Raw genomic sequence first — 18,412 nt, forward strand, 5'->3', positions numbered from 1 at the left:
TTGAACCCAGGGATACCTTGCCATTAAACTAAACTTCAACCTTTTTTATTTATTTTGAGACAGGGTCTCACTAAATTGTGAAGGACCTTGGTGAATTGCCCAGGCTGGCCTTGAACTTGCAATTCTCCTGCCTCAGCCTCCCAAGATGCTGGGATTACAAGTGTGTGCCACTGTGCCACGGTAGAGTTAGCTTAATATGAAAATCATGGAACAGCTTTCATATATTTTATAATCATAAAGTTAAGATTTCTAAAGTTATTTATCCTGTAATACAATGCATTTAATATCATATTTTTGTATTATTTTTACTTGAAAGTATTATTATTTTGTTTATTTATATATTCAAGAAAGTTTCACAGGTTAATATGATACATGTAAGTTTTAGGATACTATGTAACAAATATTTTTGTCATCTTTGCTCTTTTTTCCTCTCTTCCTAAATTTTATGTATCTTTCATAAAAAACACTTAGCATTAAGCTAATTTACCTTAATTTGAAATGTTCTGCATTAGCTTGAAGAGGAAATGGGTGGGCTGGGAGCCTGGTGGCTGCTCAGACCCCATGGCTTCTGAGAGGCAGAAGAGTCACTTGTTTTCCAAAATGTCACAGATTTGGCTTACCTGATGACCTGACTTATGTCAGGAAAATTCTGTTTTCCTTCTGGGATATTTCCTTATAATGGGCTTTTTTTGACCCCACATTTTTTATTGGTGCATTGTAGTTGTACGTATGGGATTTGTTGTTACATATTCATACATGCACACAGTATAACAATATAATTTGGCCAGTATCACTCCCCAGCACTTCCCTGGGCTTTTAATACAGATGGCAGCAGCTGCAAAGGGCAGTTTGTAGTTTCACCTCTTCCATGTCATCCTTCATCAGTCGGTTCGCTGACTTCATGCAGAGCCTCACCATGGTGCAACACCACACTGCATGAGCAGGTTCTATAACAAAGAGAACTGCATGTGTTGATCCTTGTCATTAAGTGTTTCAGTCACTGTGACAGATCCTGGAGTCAGAGATGTACAAGTATCTTGTGGCCTGGTGCTTTGAGCATACCTCAGGCCCTGAAAAAAATGGTGAGATTAGGTCAATGAAAAATTAGCATTTGGTCATTGCTGGCAATTTTTTTACTATATGATTAAAGGACCTCTTAAAATGTTTAAAATATGTGCATTTGCAGAAAATAGAAAGAAATTTTCAAGTCCTCTATTTGATTTTACTTTTTATTGGTGGTAGCCATTAAGAACAAAATCGGGGCTGGGAATGTAACTCAGTGGTAGGGCACTTGCCAAGATGTTTGAGGCCCTGGGTTTGATCCCAGTACCATGCAAAAACAAAAAACATAAGCAGGGACTCCCAATGGGAAATGCAAAGAACTGTTTCCATTTTATCTGGGACATTAAGAAATATGAGATTTCTTTCATTATCATTTTAAATTAATCGATGTCAAATATTTGAAAGAAGGGTGTGCCCATTTAGGTTAGCAGCACTCAAGGTAAATATCACAGCTGTTAAAGGGACCCAAGGGCCTCTCAGGTGCTAGGATCCAGGACTTATTGAATTAGAAAGGAGCCAAAGCCTCTACCTCTTACCTAAAACAGAAATCCATTCTCTGGGTATATGAATTAATTCTCTTCTCTACTATTTCTGATGGGGTCTGTGTGGGCCAGCTGGCTTTGGTGTATCTGTGATCACACACTGAACCCTAGCTGTTTCAGATGGCTTGAGAAGAGGGTGTGGTCTGCTTAAAGAGTGAAAGGAGGAGGACTGGTACAAAATGTAATCAGTGACCCTGTCAGTTGGGCCAGTTTGTGGTTAAAGGAATGGCACATTTAAATGATTCAGAGGGAATATTTGTTTTCTAAGGATGTGAACATGTAACACAGAGGAAAGAGTAGTAATAATGTAGCAGTTTCAGGAACGCAATACATGGTCACATGGACTCTGTCCAGCTTTTTGGCCTTGGGATCATTTTGCTATGGATGAGCTTTCTCGGTCCTTGTTTCCTCTATGCACCAAACATTTTTTAGCACTTACTGTTTTCAGCTACTTTGCTAACACTGGAGAATTCAAATATAATTAAGTCTTAGCATCTGACAACCTAGAAAGAAAAAGGATTTAATATTATAATGCAGTATGTTACATGCATGTTAAGAATATTATATACTGTCATGGGAATCCACAGTAAGGAGCAACTATCCTTGCCTGGAAGAGTTGACACAAGATTTCTGTGGATGTCAGATTTGGACTGCATCTTGAAAGCTGAGTAAGTCTCCATCAGACAGACAAGTCAAATGTGGCATCATAGTGAGCCTGAATGTACAAAGGCACAGAGTGGTCAAAAGGCACAGCCTTTCTACAGAGTGATAAGTATTACATTAAGGCTGAAGAGTAGAGCATATGGTGAGGGAGTATCCAAAGGAACTACTCTGTCATGCTAAGGAATAGGTTGTGTTTTGTTCTGTAGGCATATGGCAACCTGCAGAGACTAGATCTTTCCCCCCCAAAAAATCACTCTGGCAAAAACTAGAACAGAAGACAGCAAGATGGTTAGCAAGCTCTTGGTGATGACCTCAAGAACTAGGTTCATTTTTCAGAAGGGACCTCAGGAGAACGGACAGGCTTTGAAGACTGTTATCTAGGAAGGGCTGGTGAAGAGGAATGATTGAAGGTGAAGGGGAGTTTTGTTTTGGATGCTTGTTACCTGAGAGATACAGGAAGAATAGCAGGTAAGGAAGGTACATCTGGGTGGTAATAGCATATAATCACTTATGCAAATGGGAAACTTCCAGTTAAACATGATGGACAGAATACATTAATTTACCTCTGTCTTCCTAAAATTCCACTAGAATTTTATATGAGAGAAAAAGAAAAATTTCAAAGGAGGCAAGGTTAACAAGAACCAGAATGGAGTGGATGAGAACATGAAAAACAGAAGTGTTAAGCTGAGCTGTGACCCAAGGGTCACCTCAAACAAAACTTCCAGAGATTAAAAAAGCCTGAGATGAAAATGTGTGAGATGCAATTAACAGCAGGTGATATGCTGACCCTGAAAACACAGCAGTAGAAACTGCCCAAAATTGAAAATGGGAAAAGACAAAAAAAAAAAAAAAAACCTTTTTCTATTATCAGTGTATTGCCTCAACTCCATATTTACCTTTTCAGCCTGCTCTGTGGTGATGTAATAGAGCCAGACTTTGTAAATGTTTCTCCTTTGCAGCCAGTATGCCATAAAGCCTTATCTGTGGGGTGCTGGGGAGGCTTGGGTGGAAAAAGGGGTTTGCCTTCTAATTTTAAGTTAGGCTTGCTTCAAGTCCCTAGAGGGGCACCCTTTTATTCTCCACAGCTTTGGCCTTTCCGACTTCTCCAGTGCTCAGCTTCTGCAGGGAGTGGCTTTCTCCAGCATTTGGTTGCTACCTTCTTATCTATTCAGCTGAGCTCTCAATTGAGGTAAAAACAGTGCAAACAAGAGGCAATAGAGCAATCTCTTAAAAGTACTGAAAGAAAAAACGGTCACGTAGAATTCTGTACCCAACAAAAATATATCTCTAATGTAAGACAATGTTCACGTCTTCAATTTCCAAATAATGTTCTTTATAGAGAATTTTTTTCCTGCAGATCCAATCAAAGATTTTGCATTAACATTTGTTAGGCCTCTTTAATCTCGTTTAAAATAATCTCCAGCCTTTTGTGTTTACCATAACAGTGATATTTTTTAAGAGGTTGGGCTGCTTTTGCAAAATGGCCCCTCAGTTTGGATTTTGTACCATCATTCCTTCATGATTAGGTTCAGATGAACATTTTTGGCAAGAACGCTACATAAGCTGTTATGTCCTAAAGGCAGTGCATCAGGGAATGTGCTGGCCATTTGTCCCTTGATTGTTAAGGTAGCATATGTCAGATTTCAAGTTCCTAAGGCACCTCTCCCCCTTTATAAATAGCAGCATTGCCTCTCAGGGTCAACATCCATGACGACTCTGGATGCCCTTGCTTTTTTTTTGGTATGAGGGATTAGACTTAGCTACTGAGCCATATCCCTAGCCCTTTTATTTTTTTATTTTGAGACAAGATCTCACTAAATTTTGCATAGGGCCTTGCTAAATTGCTGAGGCTGGTCTTGAACTTACAGTCCTCCTGCCTCAGCTTCCGAAGTTGCTGGGATTACAACACTGTACCTGGCTGGATACCTGTATTTTAAAAATAAATAAATAAATAAATAAACTTTTTAAAAAATATCTTTATTGTTTAGTTGTAGATGGGCAATACCTTTATTTATCTTTATGTGGTGCTGAGGCTCAAACCCAGTGCCTCACACATGCTAGGTGAGTGCTCTACCACTGAGCCACAGTGGATACCTATTTTTAAATAAATATTTTGAATGGCAGTTACATCTTCTCACAATTATAAGTGATAATCACTTAATGGTCTTCATAAACATTTTTCTTGGTTGGTTAGTTTTTGAGTGCTATGATGTTTGTTTGGATTTTCCCTTTTCAATCCAGACAGATAGCTATGGAATTCTGCCGCATGGAAGCTCAGCTTGCTTATCTCTGTAGGGAAGCCGTACCCACAGGAGAGGCTTTGGAAGCCTAACACAGGATAACAACATCAAGGAACCGGCATTGACTAACAAGTGTGCCAGACTTCAGATAATGTGGCAGACATCATCCTTCTCCAAGAGATCTTACGTAGAGTGAATCAAAACTGGCAGAATCCTTGGAGACTTTTGTCTCCATCTCCAAAATCTTAGAATTAAATTCTTCATTTATCTTCACAAATTTCCTTTAATTTTTCTATGTCTATAAGGATCACTCAAAAGTCTTTCCTTCTTAAGAATGGGAAGAAAGGTCCCCACTGTCACCCCTGCCAAACTTATGTCCTTCATGGACTTGAAGATGGCAACTCATTCCAGAGAAAGGGATGATTTTTTTCATCAGATGAAGGGTAAAAAAGGGTGTAATTTTGCGGGGGCGCGGGGTGTTAGTACTGGGAATTAAACCCTGGGCTTCATACTTCTAAGTAAGTGCTCTACCACCAAGCTACCTCTCCATCCCTTTTTAAATTTTATTGTGAGTCAGAGTCTTGCTGACTTGCCCAGGCTGGCCTCAAACTTGCCATCCTCCTTCCTTAGCCTCCCAATTAGCTGGGATTACAAGATTATACTACTGTACCCAGCTAAATTTGTTCAAAGTTGGAACTTTTAAATACTTTGGATATAAATAACGTGGAACCAACTCCCTACATTGATGAACTTTGAGACTTTTGTCCTCAAGTCCCTTGGTAGCAGCTCCTTCTCTCTGCCATTGCAGAATTTCCATCCACCATCGTCAGGACTTGCCCTGGACTAGGAAAAGGTGCCTGAGACCTCCTTTGTAGCACCCTTTTTTCCTCTGTGCAGGAGACCAGCTCTTGTACTGGGTCAGCAGCATTCCCAGAATGCAGGATTGTGACCAGAGATCACTTTCTGTTCAGAAGCTTTCATTCTCTGGAATCTGTCCATCCTCTCCACCAGTGACTGGCTTTGCTCACATCTTCACAGTGCATGAGGGAGCTTTGGTCTTGATAGCTTCTGAGATCATCCTGGCACCAGAGTCCCCAACTTGATTTCCCTGGAGACTAGAATAGAGAAGGGTTAGGACAGGGCTCAGCACCCACCCGTTCCCTTGAGTAGAGCAGTGGTCACCATAGCAACTGAGGAACCTTTGTGCTTCCACAGTCCCTCCCACAGATGAGTCTGTAGCTGGCTCCTCCTCAGAATGCATTCCCCTGTGGAGCTGCTGGGAGGCCTGGGCACTGGTTCCCAGAATTGAACTAAAGGCAGGGCCTGACCTGGGATCAGTTCTGAAGGTGGGGCAAAAGTGGAAAGAGCCAGTGCTAGTGAAGCTACTCACTTGATGTGCTGCAGCCCATGGTTCCCAGACAGAGCACTGGCAATGCATATGGCCCCATCCATCCCCAAGGAGTTCTCTTGAAGACTAGGCAGAGAAAAGATGGAGTCACTACAGTGAGTCATCAGGACCAGAGAAATGCCTAAGGAGACATTACCTTATTGGGGGCAGGGAGGACAAGCAGTTCTGGGTTTGACTTGTTTGTAGGTGCCACAACTGTGAGATGGCATTTGACCATGATGGTGTCTGTCAGCAGTCAGGTTGCCCCACCCAAGACCCTAAGTGCAGATTTTAAGTGATTTCTGACTTAAGCAGAAGGAACAAAGCCACCGACAAAGGATATGGACTTTAATAGAGGAGTAGCTAGAGGAAATCAGGAGCATTTTAGCTCACAGGGAAGATCCAGCACAGCAGTATGCTGCTCCAGGACACAGGCAGGTTTGACAGCCACTCACTTAAGCCTTCGGAGACTGGAGTTAATCTTCAGTGAGCTGGCCAAGGCCTTCGCTCCTGCCACTCCAATGGCATTTCCTCGTAAGCTGTCAGGAAAAACAGGACACCTAAGGTACAGGGACAGGCTGAGAAGTGACAATGGCACCTCTCCAGGTGGATGTGGGGTTACTTGGACTTCGGCAATCACTGGAGGTGAGGGTTGCGCCTTCCTCACTTTTAGGCACTAGAACCAGGCTGGGCTCTAGGGAGCAGGACACACGAAGGGGGTTGAGGCCAGCCCAGGCTTGGGTGCTTTGTTGGAGTCCTTTCCTTTTCCATTTCCAAGAAAGGCTGGGCTGAGATGGGCAATGCAGCACTCCATCCAGCAAGTGACCAGTGCACTTAGCCTCACAGGGAACCATAAGAGCAGGGATGACCTGGACACACCCAAGAGCTTCATGGTGCTTAAGCTCCCTCACCAGGGGTTGGACCTTCTCAGAGACCAGAATCCATTGCCACTGCTACCACGGAGACCTAAACAGGGGCTCCACACATGTTTAGCCTGGGCAAGGCCAACCCAAAGAGCAGGACAAACTAGTGACTCCAGGAAAAAGGCAGGGAGTGGGAATAGAGACGCTGGGGTACACATGACCTGAAATACTGAAGATCATCTGTGAGTTTCCATGTCAATTGGTATCCACTATGAATCCATAGCTTGATTTCTTTGAGCAAAAGACTTGCCGGAGACAGGAATACTCACTCAAGAATCTCCAGCGTTCTGTTCACAGCCAGGGCTTCCCCCAGCGCCTGGGCCCCTGGTGCACCAATGGAGGCCACCTGGAGGCTACAAGAGGAGGGGCAATCAGTGCAAGCAGGCAAGGCCTCCCTCCAAAAGGTCCACCCTTCACGGGGAGTAGAAGTGGAGAAACAGCATTGCAGATTGTTGGTCTATGACCTGTCCAGAGAATACTACTGCGTCTCCCACCTACACCCTGATGCCTGAGACGGAGGTCTGGACACAGGGTGCAGAAAGCAGAAGCAATCTCCTGGATTTACTGGAGGAGGACACATGGTACCCCTAATTCATGCCTCTAGGTGTTTGATTTCCCAGTTACTGATAATCAAACACACCTTTCTTGACTGTAAACAAAGATGGCGGGCAGCATGAGAGGATGGTGAAGGAGCTGGGCTCCTGGGCTCCTGGCACCACAGGGACTTACTAGAGAGCAGTGAGGGCTGTGTTTGCCTTTAGCGCACTGGCCACCGCAGAAGCTCCCTCATCCCCAATGGCGTTCTCCTGTAAGCTGAACAGAGTGACCTCTTCAGGCACAGAGGGATGGGCCAGCACTGTAGCAAGGACCTGCTGTGTTTGGGCCTTCCAGATTCAATTCAGACCACACACCAGCCACGAACAAACCATCAGAGTCCAGGAAAGAACACATGGGAATTGCTGATAACAAGGGTTCGGGACCAAAAGGGGAATGCTTTTCAAAGCCAACCAGAAACTAACTCAAAGCTCTCAATCTCCAGACCATTCTTTCTGATTAGGGTTTTATAACCACCATTCTTCAAAATTCAAGGAAAATAGCAGGCACTGGCACGATAAATGACTTGAGTTTAGGTCAAGTGGATATGGCATGTAAAGTGATCAGTCTGCATTCATTATATTTGAGCATGCCCTGTGTGCTGGATATGTGCAAAGCAGGAAAGGCAGTTCTACCCTGTTGGAACTCAGATTGGAATTTGCAATTAAATGAGTAGTTTAGCTAAGTACAACTGCAGGGAAGGCCAATGGAGTCTCCTATCCCAGTGTGGTACCCCAGAGACAGATCTGAACCAACACAGGTAATGAGGGGTGGGGAGGGCCTGGCACCTCTGAGGAGCCCAGGGAAATTGAGCTGAGTTCCTGGAGTGGTGAGAAACAAAAGACTGGGGAGAGCTGAGGTTGTGGCTCAGAGGTAGAGTGCTTGCCTAGGACAGGTGAGGCAGGTGAGGTCCTGAGTTCGATCCTCAGCACCACATTAAAAAAATAAACAACAAGTAAATAAAGGTTAAATTAAAAAAAAAAAAAAGACTGGGGAGTGTGAAGGAAATAGATCTTTCCAGGCCTCGTAAGCCATGCTGCAGGGTAACACTTCACTGCAGGCACTGGACAGCACTGAAGGATCTCACCCAGGTGGGGACACTGTTCAGCAGCCTGAGGGGATGGCCTGGATGTGGAGGCTGCCAGGGAAGCAGGTGAGTAGGGATGTGGCCTGGATGCTGGCAGTGGAGGGAAACGGGGGGGGGGGGGGGGGGGGGCGGGGAAGGGACACCACAAGGGAGAATGGACAGGACTTGGAGATGAGCTGGAAATGGAGGAAGGAGCAAGTGTGGTGCTCTGGCTTGCACAGTAGCTTGTCCCAGGAGCCGGATGGGAAACCAAAAAGGCTTGTGGGAAAGAATGCAGCATCCTGCTCTACCTGTGGGACACTGAGGGGACAGGCCAAGGTGTGAATTCCACAGGACTTAAGAGAGAGCTGGAATGTTGATGTGGAGGTCATTGGAATTCTCAAAGCAGTGGGAGCCTTAGGAGAGGAGGCAAACTCAGAAAAGGAATGTCATTACAAGGGCCTGGGCCAGAACCCCAAAGAGCCCCAGAATCAGAGTGGAACAGAAGAGAAGATTGAGGAGGACCATCCAGAGAGAGAGTATCCTGGAGGCTAAGGGAGAATTGTCAGGGCGGAAGCAGATGGGGCTCAAAAAAAGTCACAAAAGATCACATGTTGTATGATTGGATTTATGTGGAATGATGAAACGTCTAGATTAGGCAGATCCAGGGGACAGATAGATTCATTTTTGAGGGATGCAGGGAGGAGAATGGAGAGTGCTGATGGGTATGGGTTTCATTTTAGGATGAGAGAAATCTTCTAAGATGATCTTGGTACTGGTTTTACAATTTTGTGTGTGTGTGTATGTGCTGGGGATTGGATCCGGGGCCTGGATCATGGTAAGCACACTACCCCTGAGCTCCCCAGCACACCTGTGTTTATTGTACATTTCCAGGTTCATCCATGTTGCGGTTGCACCGTGTGTTAGTACTTCATTCCTTACCGTGTGTTAGTACTTCATTCCACCATAGTTTTGTTGTCTGAGGATCAGAATATATTTGTGTGCATGTACACATTTTATTTGGTATAAATAAAATGGGCAAATTTTATGGTATGTGGATTATGTCCCAGTAAAACTGCTATATATCTCTATATAACAGATACACAGATATTTTTAAACAGGTGAGTCCTGAAACAAGCCCGCTGGTCTTAGGGCAGAGATAGCTCTGTACCACCAAGGGTCATCCATTCACCAGCCTTGTGCCTGGGTATCTGAGGTTTTAGACCTCCCTGCTTACCCCACCTCCCCTTAGTCCCTGCAGGCCACACTTACTCTAAGCTGGTCAGGCTGCTGTTGAGCAGAAGTGCTTGTCCCAGGGCCCTGGCAGCACTGGCCTGGATGAAGTTCCACTGCAGGCTAAGCAGACAGACACATGAACACGTGGCTCAGGGGCAGAGCCAAGGAGGCTCCAGAAGCTTCTAGAGGATCTGATAGCAGGGTGAGTCCAAGAGGATTCCTGCTGCTCCCCTCAGGCTTAGTTCCCAAAGGGTCAGCATGCATTCTATTAGTGGTGACCACAGGGACAAGCTTAAATATTCTCCAGGCAGTCCCTGCATAAAGCATGGCTTCCCAGGGCATCATGGTGGCATCCATCTCCCACCATAGTTCTGTTGTCTGAGGATCAGCCTCAGGAATCAGAACCATGGAGAGGGGGCACATATTACTTGAAGATGGGCAGCCTGGAAAGCCCCTGAGACCCAGGTGAGGGTGTCCCGAAGCCAGGCTTGGTCTGTGGCCCTTTGGGAGTAGTCCTGCAGCTCTACAGAGGGGCATGGGGTGCTGGGGTGGGGCACAGACTCACTGAAGGGACTTGAGGGTGTGGTTTTTTCCCACTGCTACTGCAATGGCCTGGGCACCCTGGTCATGGAGGAGGTTGGCTGTCAGGCTGGGAAAAGGGAGAAGAAACGAGTGAATGGGAACCTGTCCTGAAGCTGCCTGTCCCTGGTCACTGGGGAGTTCTACCCACTCCCCCTCTTCCCAAGGACCACCCAAGTCTGTGCTGGTATTAATTATTTGGCTCATATCTGTGAGAACTTTGGTGTCCTGGGGAGTGTCGTACCAAATCCTGAAAACAACCCAGGGGCAGGTCCCAGGCTCAGCTCAGTGGGTGCAGTGACAGGTCACCTGGCCAGAATGTGGTGGAGCTGCCCTGGGGGGTTGCTTCTCAATACTATGACCCCACATCAACTCTTGAGTCCCTTCCCTTCGGCTGGTTCATCCCCAGTGGAGACCAGCAGAGTATCTCCCTGTCGTCGATTGTGTCATTTATACCACAATGTAGGGGAGGGCTCGTGTGAGGGTTGCCACCAGTCACCAGGGCTGCCTGTTTCCCACCCAGGTCCTTCTTAGCCTTGTAAAATGGTGAGGGTACTGAGGGCCTGGCCCATTATAATGGTGCCCACCAGCTCTGAGCTCTGGGTGGGCGAGGAGGCTGTGGCACAAATGATCCCAAGGAGGCACAGTCTCTACCCCCTTCCCCACACCCTCCCTGACCCCATCACGTACTCCAGATGTTTCAAAGTGCTGTTGATGCAGAGAGCATGAGCCAGGGCCTGGGCTCCCTCAGGACTGATGGAGTTTTCTCGAAGGCTAAGAAAGAAAGGGAAGACCCTGAGCTTCCTACGAGGCAGGTGAGACCTCTAGTGGCAGATACACCCAGGTTTTATGAAGCTTAAGAAACCTCAGGTGGATCCTGGGCCAAACTAGAGGTAACTCCAGCCTTACTATCCAGAGACATGGAACTGCTGGACAAGGCGGATGGAAGTCAGAGACTGAGAGCAGAATGCACTCAGGGCTGGCATTAGCGGGGTTCTGGCAGGGAAGAGGTGCTGGCTGAGGTATGAAGGAGCCAGTTCTAGCAAACCAGGGCTCCAAGCAAGGGCTGCCAGCCAGGTGCCCCCACTCAGGACTAATGACCATACAAGAACGTCCAGGAGGAAGAGGATAGGATGACAGGACCTCAGAAGTGTGAAGGGCAAGAGGCAGGTGAGCATGTTGGGCACCTGAAGGGCTTGCCCATGGGTACGGAGCAGCAGAGCAGCCCATAGGGCCATAACTATCTCCTGCCCTCAAGAGGAGCAGGGTGCCCAGTTTTCAGAGCCAAGCCTGCCCCAACCACAGATTTCCCCATAACATGCTTCCCAGCACCAGCTCTTCTTTCCAAATCCCAGAGTTCCTTGCATAGCCTCTGGTCAAAAGGACACCCTGGGTGGGAGGGAATCCAGGACTTACTTGAGGCTGAGGAGGGTCTGGTTGACACCAAGGGCCTCCATCAGCATGGCCACTCCCGCATCACTGATGGAGTTGCTCTGCAGGCTGCAGACAGAATGTGGCGTCATGGCTGTCCCAGGACCCAGAGAAAGCTGTCCAGTCCAGCCTGAGGCCACAGGCTCTGGGCTGGGGAGGCCTGGAGATTGCTGCTCTCATCCCTCTTTCCTCCCATTGCCCTACCTTCTAGCCCCTGCCAGGTCAGGGTAGGTAGGTTTAGCACAAGCACCAAGGTCTAGACTCTGCCTTGACATGGGTGGCTCCACATGTCCTCAGAGGAAGGCACGTTGCTTCTGCAGCCCAAAGAGTATGGTACAGCAGTCACTCAGCACCCCCTGCCCAGTCAAGGCTGTGGCAGCCAGCTCCCTCCTCATCTGTGCACTTATCAAGAGCACTGGGAACTTGTTCTGGAAACTAGAGGTAACCCCAGCCTTACTGTCCAGAGACATGGAGTTGATGGACAAGGAGGGCAGAATGCACTCAGGGCTGGAATTAGCAGGATTCTGGCAAGGAAGAAGTGCTGGCTGGCAGCCTTCTTCTGGCACTACCAGCCAGCCATCTGCTAGATGGAGAGCCCGGGAATGATTATCACCCCTGGAAGGTGTTCAGGCAGACTCACTCCAGGCTCTCCAAGCCCTGGTTCACCTTTAGGGCCTCAGCTAAAGCCTTGGCACCTCCATCACCAATGCTGTTACTGGAGAACCTACAAGAGAGAGACATGGGTGAGCCCGCCTCCTGCAGCAGCTGCACAGAGCCAGACCTGGGCATCAGGGCCCAGGGAAGCCTTCAGGGGAAGCAGCCTCTTCTGTCTCAAGGGTGCCCAGGGCAATTTGCTCTGCTTGGATCCTGTTAATCTGTAGTCTTTGCAAGTGACCCCCTATCCCTGTAAAAGATCAAGGTAGCAAAGTCCTTCGTGACTCCCTGGCAAGGGCAGGAGGTCAGTGTCAACCCTTAGAGGTTTTGGTGGTACTTTAATGTGAAGTTTACTAAGAAATGTACCAGCTGGGAAGGCAGTAAGCATGAGCCTGAGAACGTGAGCAGTCACCCCATCCTGGACATCTGAGTCTCCACTCTTCTGGCCCAGTGCTTTGTAATCAAAAAGCCAGCTGTCCTGCAGCACATCCATCCATCTATCCATCTATTCACCATCCTCCCATCTTCCCTTCCAATCATATTCCCATCTCTCTATTCATGCTTGTGCCCACAAATATTTAGGATGGTTGGTCTTGTGCTGGGCATTGAGAATACCAATTTGGCCCTTCTGTGTTTCTCACATGAGCTCCTTCAGACTCCTGTTCTGCCTCAAGGCTTCTGCCATCCGCTGGGCTCCCGCGGGCCCAATGCTATTTTTCTGCAGGCTGTGGGAGACAAGAGGGGTCCATCAGCAAATCTGACCACAGCTATTGCCAGGCCAAGGACAGTCTAGGTTCAGGGCAAGAGGTAGAGAAAAGTTGGAGCATGTCTCCATTTGTACAGCAGTGGGAAGGGGTCTCAGAGGGTCTGGTGATGTTTTTATGTGGGAGAACAAGGGACAAGAGCAGCTGGGGCCTCCCATGTAAGTGGCAATCAGTGGCTGCTGATAGAGCCAGCACCTTCCTGCATGGGGGACCTACATGCACAAGACCTGCTGGGCCCTCAGTCTTCCATCTAGACCAGCCAGTAGCCTGCACCCCCCCCCCTTGAGAACCTCTGGGGAGAGGGATAGGAGGATCAACAGGACAGAGCCTCCTACATGAGGCCGAATACGAGCCTTAAAAAAAAAAAAAAGTAATCTTCCAAAAAGAAAAGAGACAACCACCACTCTCTTAGAGGACACATGAGGTTGCAAGTACTCTCTGTCCTGTTGAGAAATATGCAAGTCTCTTTAAGAGCTCAATCAACTTCCTGCCCATTTCACAGCCTAGGAATGTCTTTCTCAGGGTCTCTGTACAGGTAAAAATCTAGCAAGGGATGGTCCCTGTCTTCCTGCTTCTGTGGGAATTAGCCTGGGCACCTGTTGTGAGTACCTGCTTGTCATAAAGACAGAAAAAAATTTATTTTTCCCTTAGATAAAAGCAACTGGGGAAATAGATGATCACCCCCAAATTATTTGGTGACTGTAGGATAAGCTATAAGTGACAAATGGCATCATCAAGCTACTTAGGAGACTGAGGCCAGAGGATTGCAAGTTTGAGGCCAACCTGGTCAACTTGGCAAGACTCTGTCTCAAAATAAAAATAAGAAGAGCACTTACTTGGGGCTGGGGCTGGGGCTCAGTGGTAGTGCACTTGCCTGGCATGTGTGAGGCACTGGGTTCAATTCTCAGCACCACATATGAATACATAAATAAAATAAAGGACTATCAACAACTAAAACAAATATTTTTCAAAAAGGCTAAATGAAAAAAAAAAAAAGAGCACTTGCTTAGCATGCATGAGGCCCTGGGTTCAATCCCTAGTACTACAAAATAATAATAATAATAATAATAATAATAATAATAATAATAATAATAATAATAATAATGTGTTTTCTTATAAGTTGTCATTTATCTTGAGAGTGTAAGGGATGGGTCCTATCTGCTGGGCTGCAGAAAAGGGCTGCAGCAGATTGCCTACAATGTGCACTGCAGTCCTGAATGCTTATTCAACAATAAGACTGTTGTGTTCGTTCCTATGTTTGTGGAGAGGGCTTTCTGGTTTGACAAGAGGTTTTATTTCCAATAATTTCCCCACATCTATTCTCTGGAAAAGCAGTGAGCATCAAGTTATCCTGGGGCCATCCAGAGGGGTCAGAAAGCTTCAGCCTCACCCCATCCATTTCTCCTTGCAGGAAAAGAAGAGGCCAAACAGGAGAGAGGGGAGGTGGGAGAAGAGAGGGGAGATGTGTCCACTCACTGCAGCAGGGAGAGGGTCTGGTTGGAGGCCAAGGCCTCTGCCATGGACCTGGCACCATCATCCTTGATCATGTTGCTCTGGAGGCTGTGGAGGCAGGAAGGAGTATATTGCTGATGGAGCACAAGAGAATTCCTGGTGTGGCCTGAACTCCCTGCAGTGGAGGCACCTCCACAGGGTACCTGCTGAGAGGGCAGCAGCTGGCCTTAGTGAGAAGAGGCCCTGACCATTATGTGCCCTCCTCACTGCCCACTAGAGTCAGCCCTTCCTTCACTGGTTCCAAGCCCATGCCTACTAAGTGAGAGCAAGATGCCCATGCTTCTGTCAAACAATAACAAAATCATCAATAGCCCATTGCACCTAAAAGCCACAGTACTCAATTACCGGCAAGGATAATGAGAAACTGGAACCCTCACACTGCTGTTGGGAACCCTCACACTGCTGTTGGGAACCCTCACACAGCCTCTATGGAAGAGAGTCTTGGCAGCTCCTCAGAAGGTTAAACAGAGTTAGCAGGTGACCCTGCAATTCCATTCCTAGGTATATATCCCAAAGAATTGAAAACAGGCACTTGAATATTTGCACACAAATATTCATAGCAGTATTATTGATTATGGCCAAAAGGAGGAAATAGCACAAATACTCATTGATGGGTGAATGGGTAAACCAATCATGGCCTCTCCATTCAACAGAGTATTATCCATAAAATAGAATGAAGCACCAGTGCATGCCATTACTTGTTATAGGGCCTATCTAGATGGGTCAGAAGTTTGAGGTTCACCCCATTCATTCCACCTTGCAGGAAAAAGACAAAGGAGCCAAACAGGAGAGAAGAAAGAGGCATGTCATCAATGGACCTGGCACCATTGATTCCATTCAGATGAAATGTCCAGAATGGGTGAATCCAGTCAGAGAGGAAGGATTGGTTCACGAGAGGGGCTGGAGAGAAGGGAGAATGGAAAGTGACAGCTAACGTGTACAAGAATCCTTTGTGATAACGAAAACATTTCAGAACGAGATTGAGGCATGGTGACATAGCGCTGAGTGTACTAACACCAGTTACCTGGGTACTTCAAAATGGTATTATGTGAGTAATACTAATAATAAACAAATGGCAAAACGACAGAACAGTGGTACCCACTCAACTAAGGATGGACACAGCCACAGGCTCCTGAAAAGGACACAGTCAACCACACCAAATGTTGCCCTTTCAAGAAGGCAGCTTACAGGGGAAGTCTAACGCCATGACTGTGGAGTTACAGAGGCACAAAGAGGAAGGAAGAGTTAGAACTTGAAGTTTGCTTAGGATACAAGCTCTGGTACCCAGTGGGTGAAAGCTGGTGTCCCATGCCCACCATTTTGAATCACCTCCCACTCCATAGGTGCCTCCTGAGGCAAGGGTTTTGCAGGCCCTCTCCTGGAGGTTGGGAGCAGGAGACACGTACCTCAGAGAGGTCAGAGTGCGGTTAATCTTCAGAGCTTCAGCCAGCGCCTTGGCTCCCTGTGGTCCAATGGTGTTACTGCGGAGGCTGACAGAGAAAAATGACTCTCAGGGAGGAGAGGAGGGACAGAAAGTACACAGACCTTCAGATCTGGGATCTTTGAAGGGAATGCGTGAGGGTTTAGCATTTCACACCTGGTGGAACCAGGGAAGGGATCCTTAATAAGTGAGCAAGGAGGGAGTGTCTCTCCAGATAGCTGACATGATGGGGAAAGGAAGCAGGGCTGGTAGCCCAGCGAGCCCAGTTCCAGGGTGGAGATGAGAACGACGAGCTGAGTTGAGGGCTGAAAACTGGCTGCTATTAAGGGTGAAGCTCAACAGCTGAGGAGCCGTGACTTTGCAAGCTTGGCTGTCCTTCCAGCCATCCAGGAAAACGTGGGCTGCAGGGAGGTGAAACCTGTCCTAAATGGGACAGAATGCCATGCCCAGAGTCTACCAGGGCTGAGTCTGGGGCATCAGGGAAGGACAGATAAGACCCAGTCACTTCATAGGAGGGAGATGGCTTAAAACTCTCCTTGTTCCAGTGGTCTTAGGTGTCCTACTTACTCCAGAGCCGTCAGACTTCTGTTGACCAGGAGGGATCTGGCCAGAGCTTTGGCCCCTTTGTTACTGATCTGGTTCTCAGCCAGGCTGCCCGAGGAGAGAGACAGGAGTGATTACTTCAGGTGCAGAATCTCATCACCTCCTCCTTAACGCAGTGCCCGTGATTAGCCTCAAGTATCTGAATCATCAGAGCCCCCAAATAGGCAGAAACCAGGTGACTGACCCCTGGAGCAGAAAGCTGATCACAAGAAAGTCCCTGAGCCTAGACAAGTAGGGACGGAGAGGCCCAACAGCCCTCACCCTGGCAAAGAGTTTTAGAGGAAATTTTCTACCCAAATGAGAGCCAAGACTTATGGCAATTACAGAAATCTGCTATATGGCCCCCAGAGAGAGGTATTGTAAACTGACCCTCAGGAAGAAAACAACACACACACACACACAAACACACACACACCCCTGATTTATTTACTGTTGTTTTGACGGCAGTCGAGATGTCTCTATATTTCTATAGGATCTTCAGCTCATGGGATATGGTGTTCAACTAGAGTCCCCAGGCACTTTTCAAGCTATTCTCCTAGGGCCCCTCCTGACTCTGGGGAAAGCTTCAGTAGCCAACAGGAGGATGAGGGGGAACAAAATGGGCCAGGCTGTGGCCCCCCACATCCCTTCCTTCAATCATGAAGTTCCCCTTTTGTCTGGTTTATTCATTGGGGTTCTGCCTGACATGTCATTTTTTAAAAGGATTCTATTGCTTAAAAAAGAATTCAAGGGGGACTGGCTGTAGCTTAGTCGCAAAGCGCTTGCCCAGTATGCATGAGGCACTGGGTTCGATCCTCAGCACCACATAAAAATAAACCAATAAAATAAAAGCATTCGGTCCATCTACAACTATAAAAAAAAGTTAAAAATGAAAAAAAAAAAGGATTCAAGGGGCTGGGGATATAGCTCAGTTGGTAGAGTGCTTGCCTTGCATGCACAAGGCCCTGGGTTCAATCCCCAGCACACACACACACACACACACACACACAAAAGAATTCAAGGAACATCTATCATCCAGGCCTCCTCCTACATAAAAGTTCCCAAATTCTAGACAGCCTAGGGGCTCATAATGTTTTATAAGTAATATTTCACAAGCAGTTGTGTGTTTTTTGCAGATTACCTTGGACATTGGAAACAAGGACGTGTCATTGAGGACCAATGAGAGAGAAGGGAAAGAGAGTGAGGAGCAGAGGGGAAAGAGAGTGTGTGGCTGTAGTAAAATGTGTCTAGCCCTCCACATTTTTTGGGGGGGGGGTACTGGAGGTTGAATCCAGGGAGGTGCTCTGCCACTGGGCTCCATCTCTGGACCTTTTTTATTTTTTATTTTGAGACAGGGTCTGGCTAAGTCTCCAAGGCAGGCCTCCAACTTGTGAATGAACGTGCCTCAGCCCCCAAGTAGCTGGAATTCTAGACAGGAGTCACCATGCCCAGATGCATTAAATTTTAATTAAAATTAAAACTTTTTGAAATTGAGTTTTTGAATTTTAATTAAACATGCAATCCTGTGCCAAGAGTATAGCTTGAAAGCAGACATTGAAGGGAGCTGCGAGAACCTCGTGCCAGGAGCTATGATAGCACACACAGTGCCCGAGCCTCACCGGGACGTTTCCCTCTTCTTAAAGAGGAGATGCCTGAGTCTCTGGCACTTTCTAGCATGGGCTAAAGCAAACAGACTGCATCCAGAGCCATACACTGCAAAGATCCCTCTGCTCAAG

General features: G+C 47.0%; 2 protein-coding genes across 6 annotated transcripts in view; one reads left to right on the top strand and one right to left on the bottom strand.

The window, feature by feature from the left end:
• Cluap1 (clusterin associated protein 1) overlaps positions 1-4,241 on the top strand; it is a 34,831-nt gene extending 30,590 nt beyond the window's left edge. Inside the window, exon 14 of the mRNA XM_046443914.2 lies at positions 64-4,241. The gene's annotated coding sequence lies outside the window, so the exon portion shown is untranslated. The remainder of the gene's footprint in view (positions 1-63) is intronic.
• Positions 4,226-18,412, bottom strand: part of Nlrc3 (NLR family CARD domain containing 3) — a 29,102-nt gene continuing 14,915 nt past the window's right edge. For 2 of the 5 annotated variants that reach the window (XM_046443978.2, XM_046443969.2), the window contains exons 6-19: positions 16,662-16,745; positions 16,060-16,143; positions 14,618-14,701; positions 13,019-13,102; positions 12,364-12,447; positions 11,709-11,792; positions 10,983-11,066; positions 10,279-10,362; positions 9,750-9,833; positions 7,547-7,630; positions 7,087-7,170; positions 6,350-6,433; positions 5,898-5,981; positions 4,226-5,622 (exon numbers count right to left, since the gene is read on the bottom strand). In XM_046443978.2, coding sequence (XP_046299934.1) covers positions 5,532-5,622; positions 5,898-5,981; positions 6,350-6,433; positions 7,087-7,170; positions 7,547-7,630; positions 9,750-9,833; positions 10,279-10,362; positions 10,983-11,066; positions 11,709-11,792; positions 12,364-12,447; positions 13,019-13,102; positions 14,618-14,701; positions 16,060-16,143; positions 16,662-16,745 — 1,183 coding nt within the window. In that variant the 3' untranslated portion in view covers positions 4,226-5,531. Of the gene's footprint in view, positions 5,623-5,897; positions 7,171-7,546; positions 7,631-9,749; positions 9,834-10,278; positions 10,363-10,982; positions 11,067-11,708; positions 11,793-12,363; positions 12,448-13,018; positions 13,103-14,617; positions 14,702-16,059; positions 16,144-16,661; positions 16,746-18,412 lie in introns of those variants that run through there. The other 3 variants (XM_046443988.2, XR_006851600.2, XR_009226817.1) reach the window with 3 other exon arrangements.

Source organism: Marmota monax, unplaced genomic scaffold (assembly GCF_021218885.2).
Source record: "Marmota monax isolate L192 unplaced genomic scaffold, Marmota_monax_Labrador192_F-V1.1 WCK01_AAM20220418_F8-fsc00035, whole genome shotgun sequence".
Taxonomy (NCBI): Eukaryota; Metazoa; Chordata; class Mammalia; order Rodentia; family Sciuridae; genus Marmota; species Marmota monax.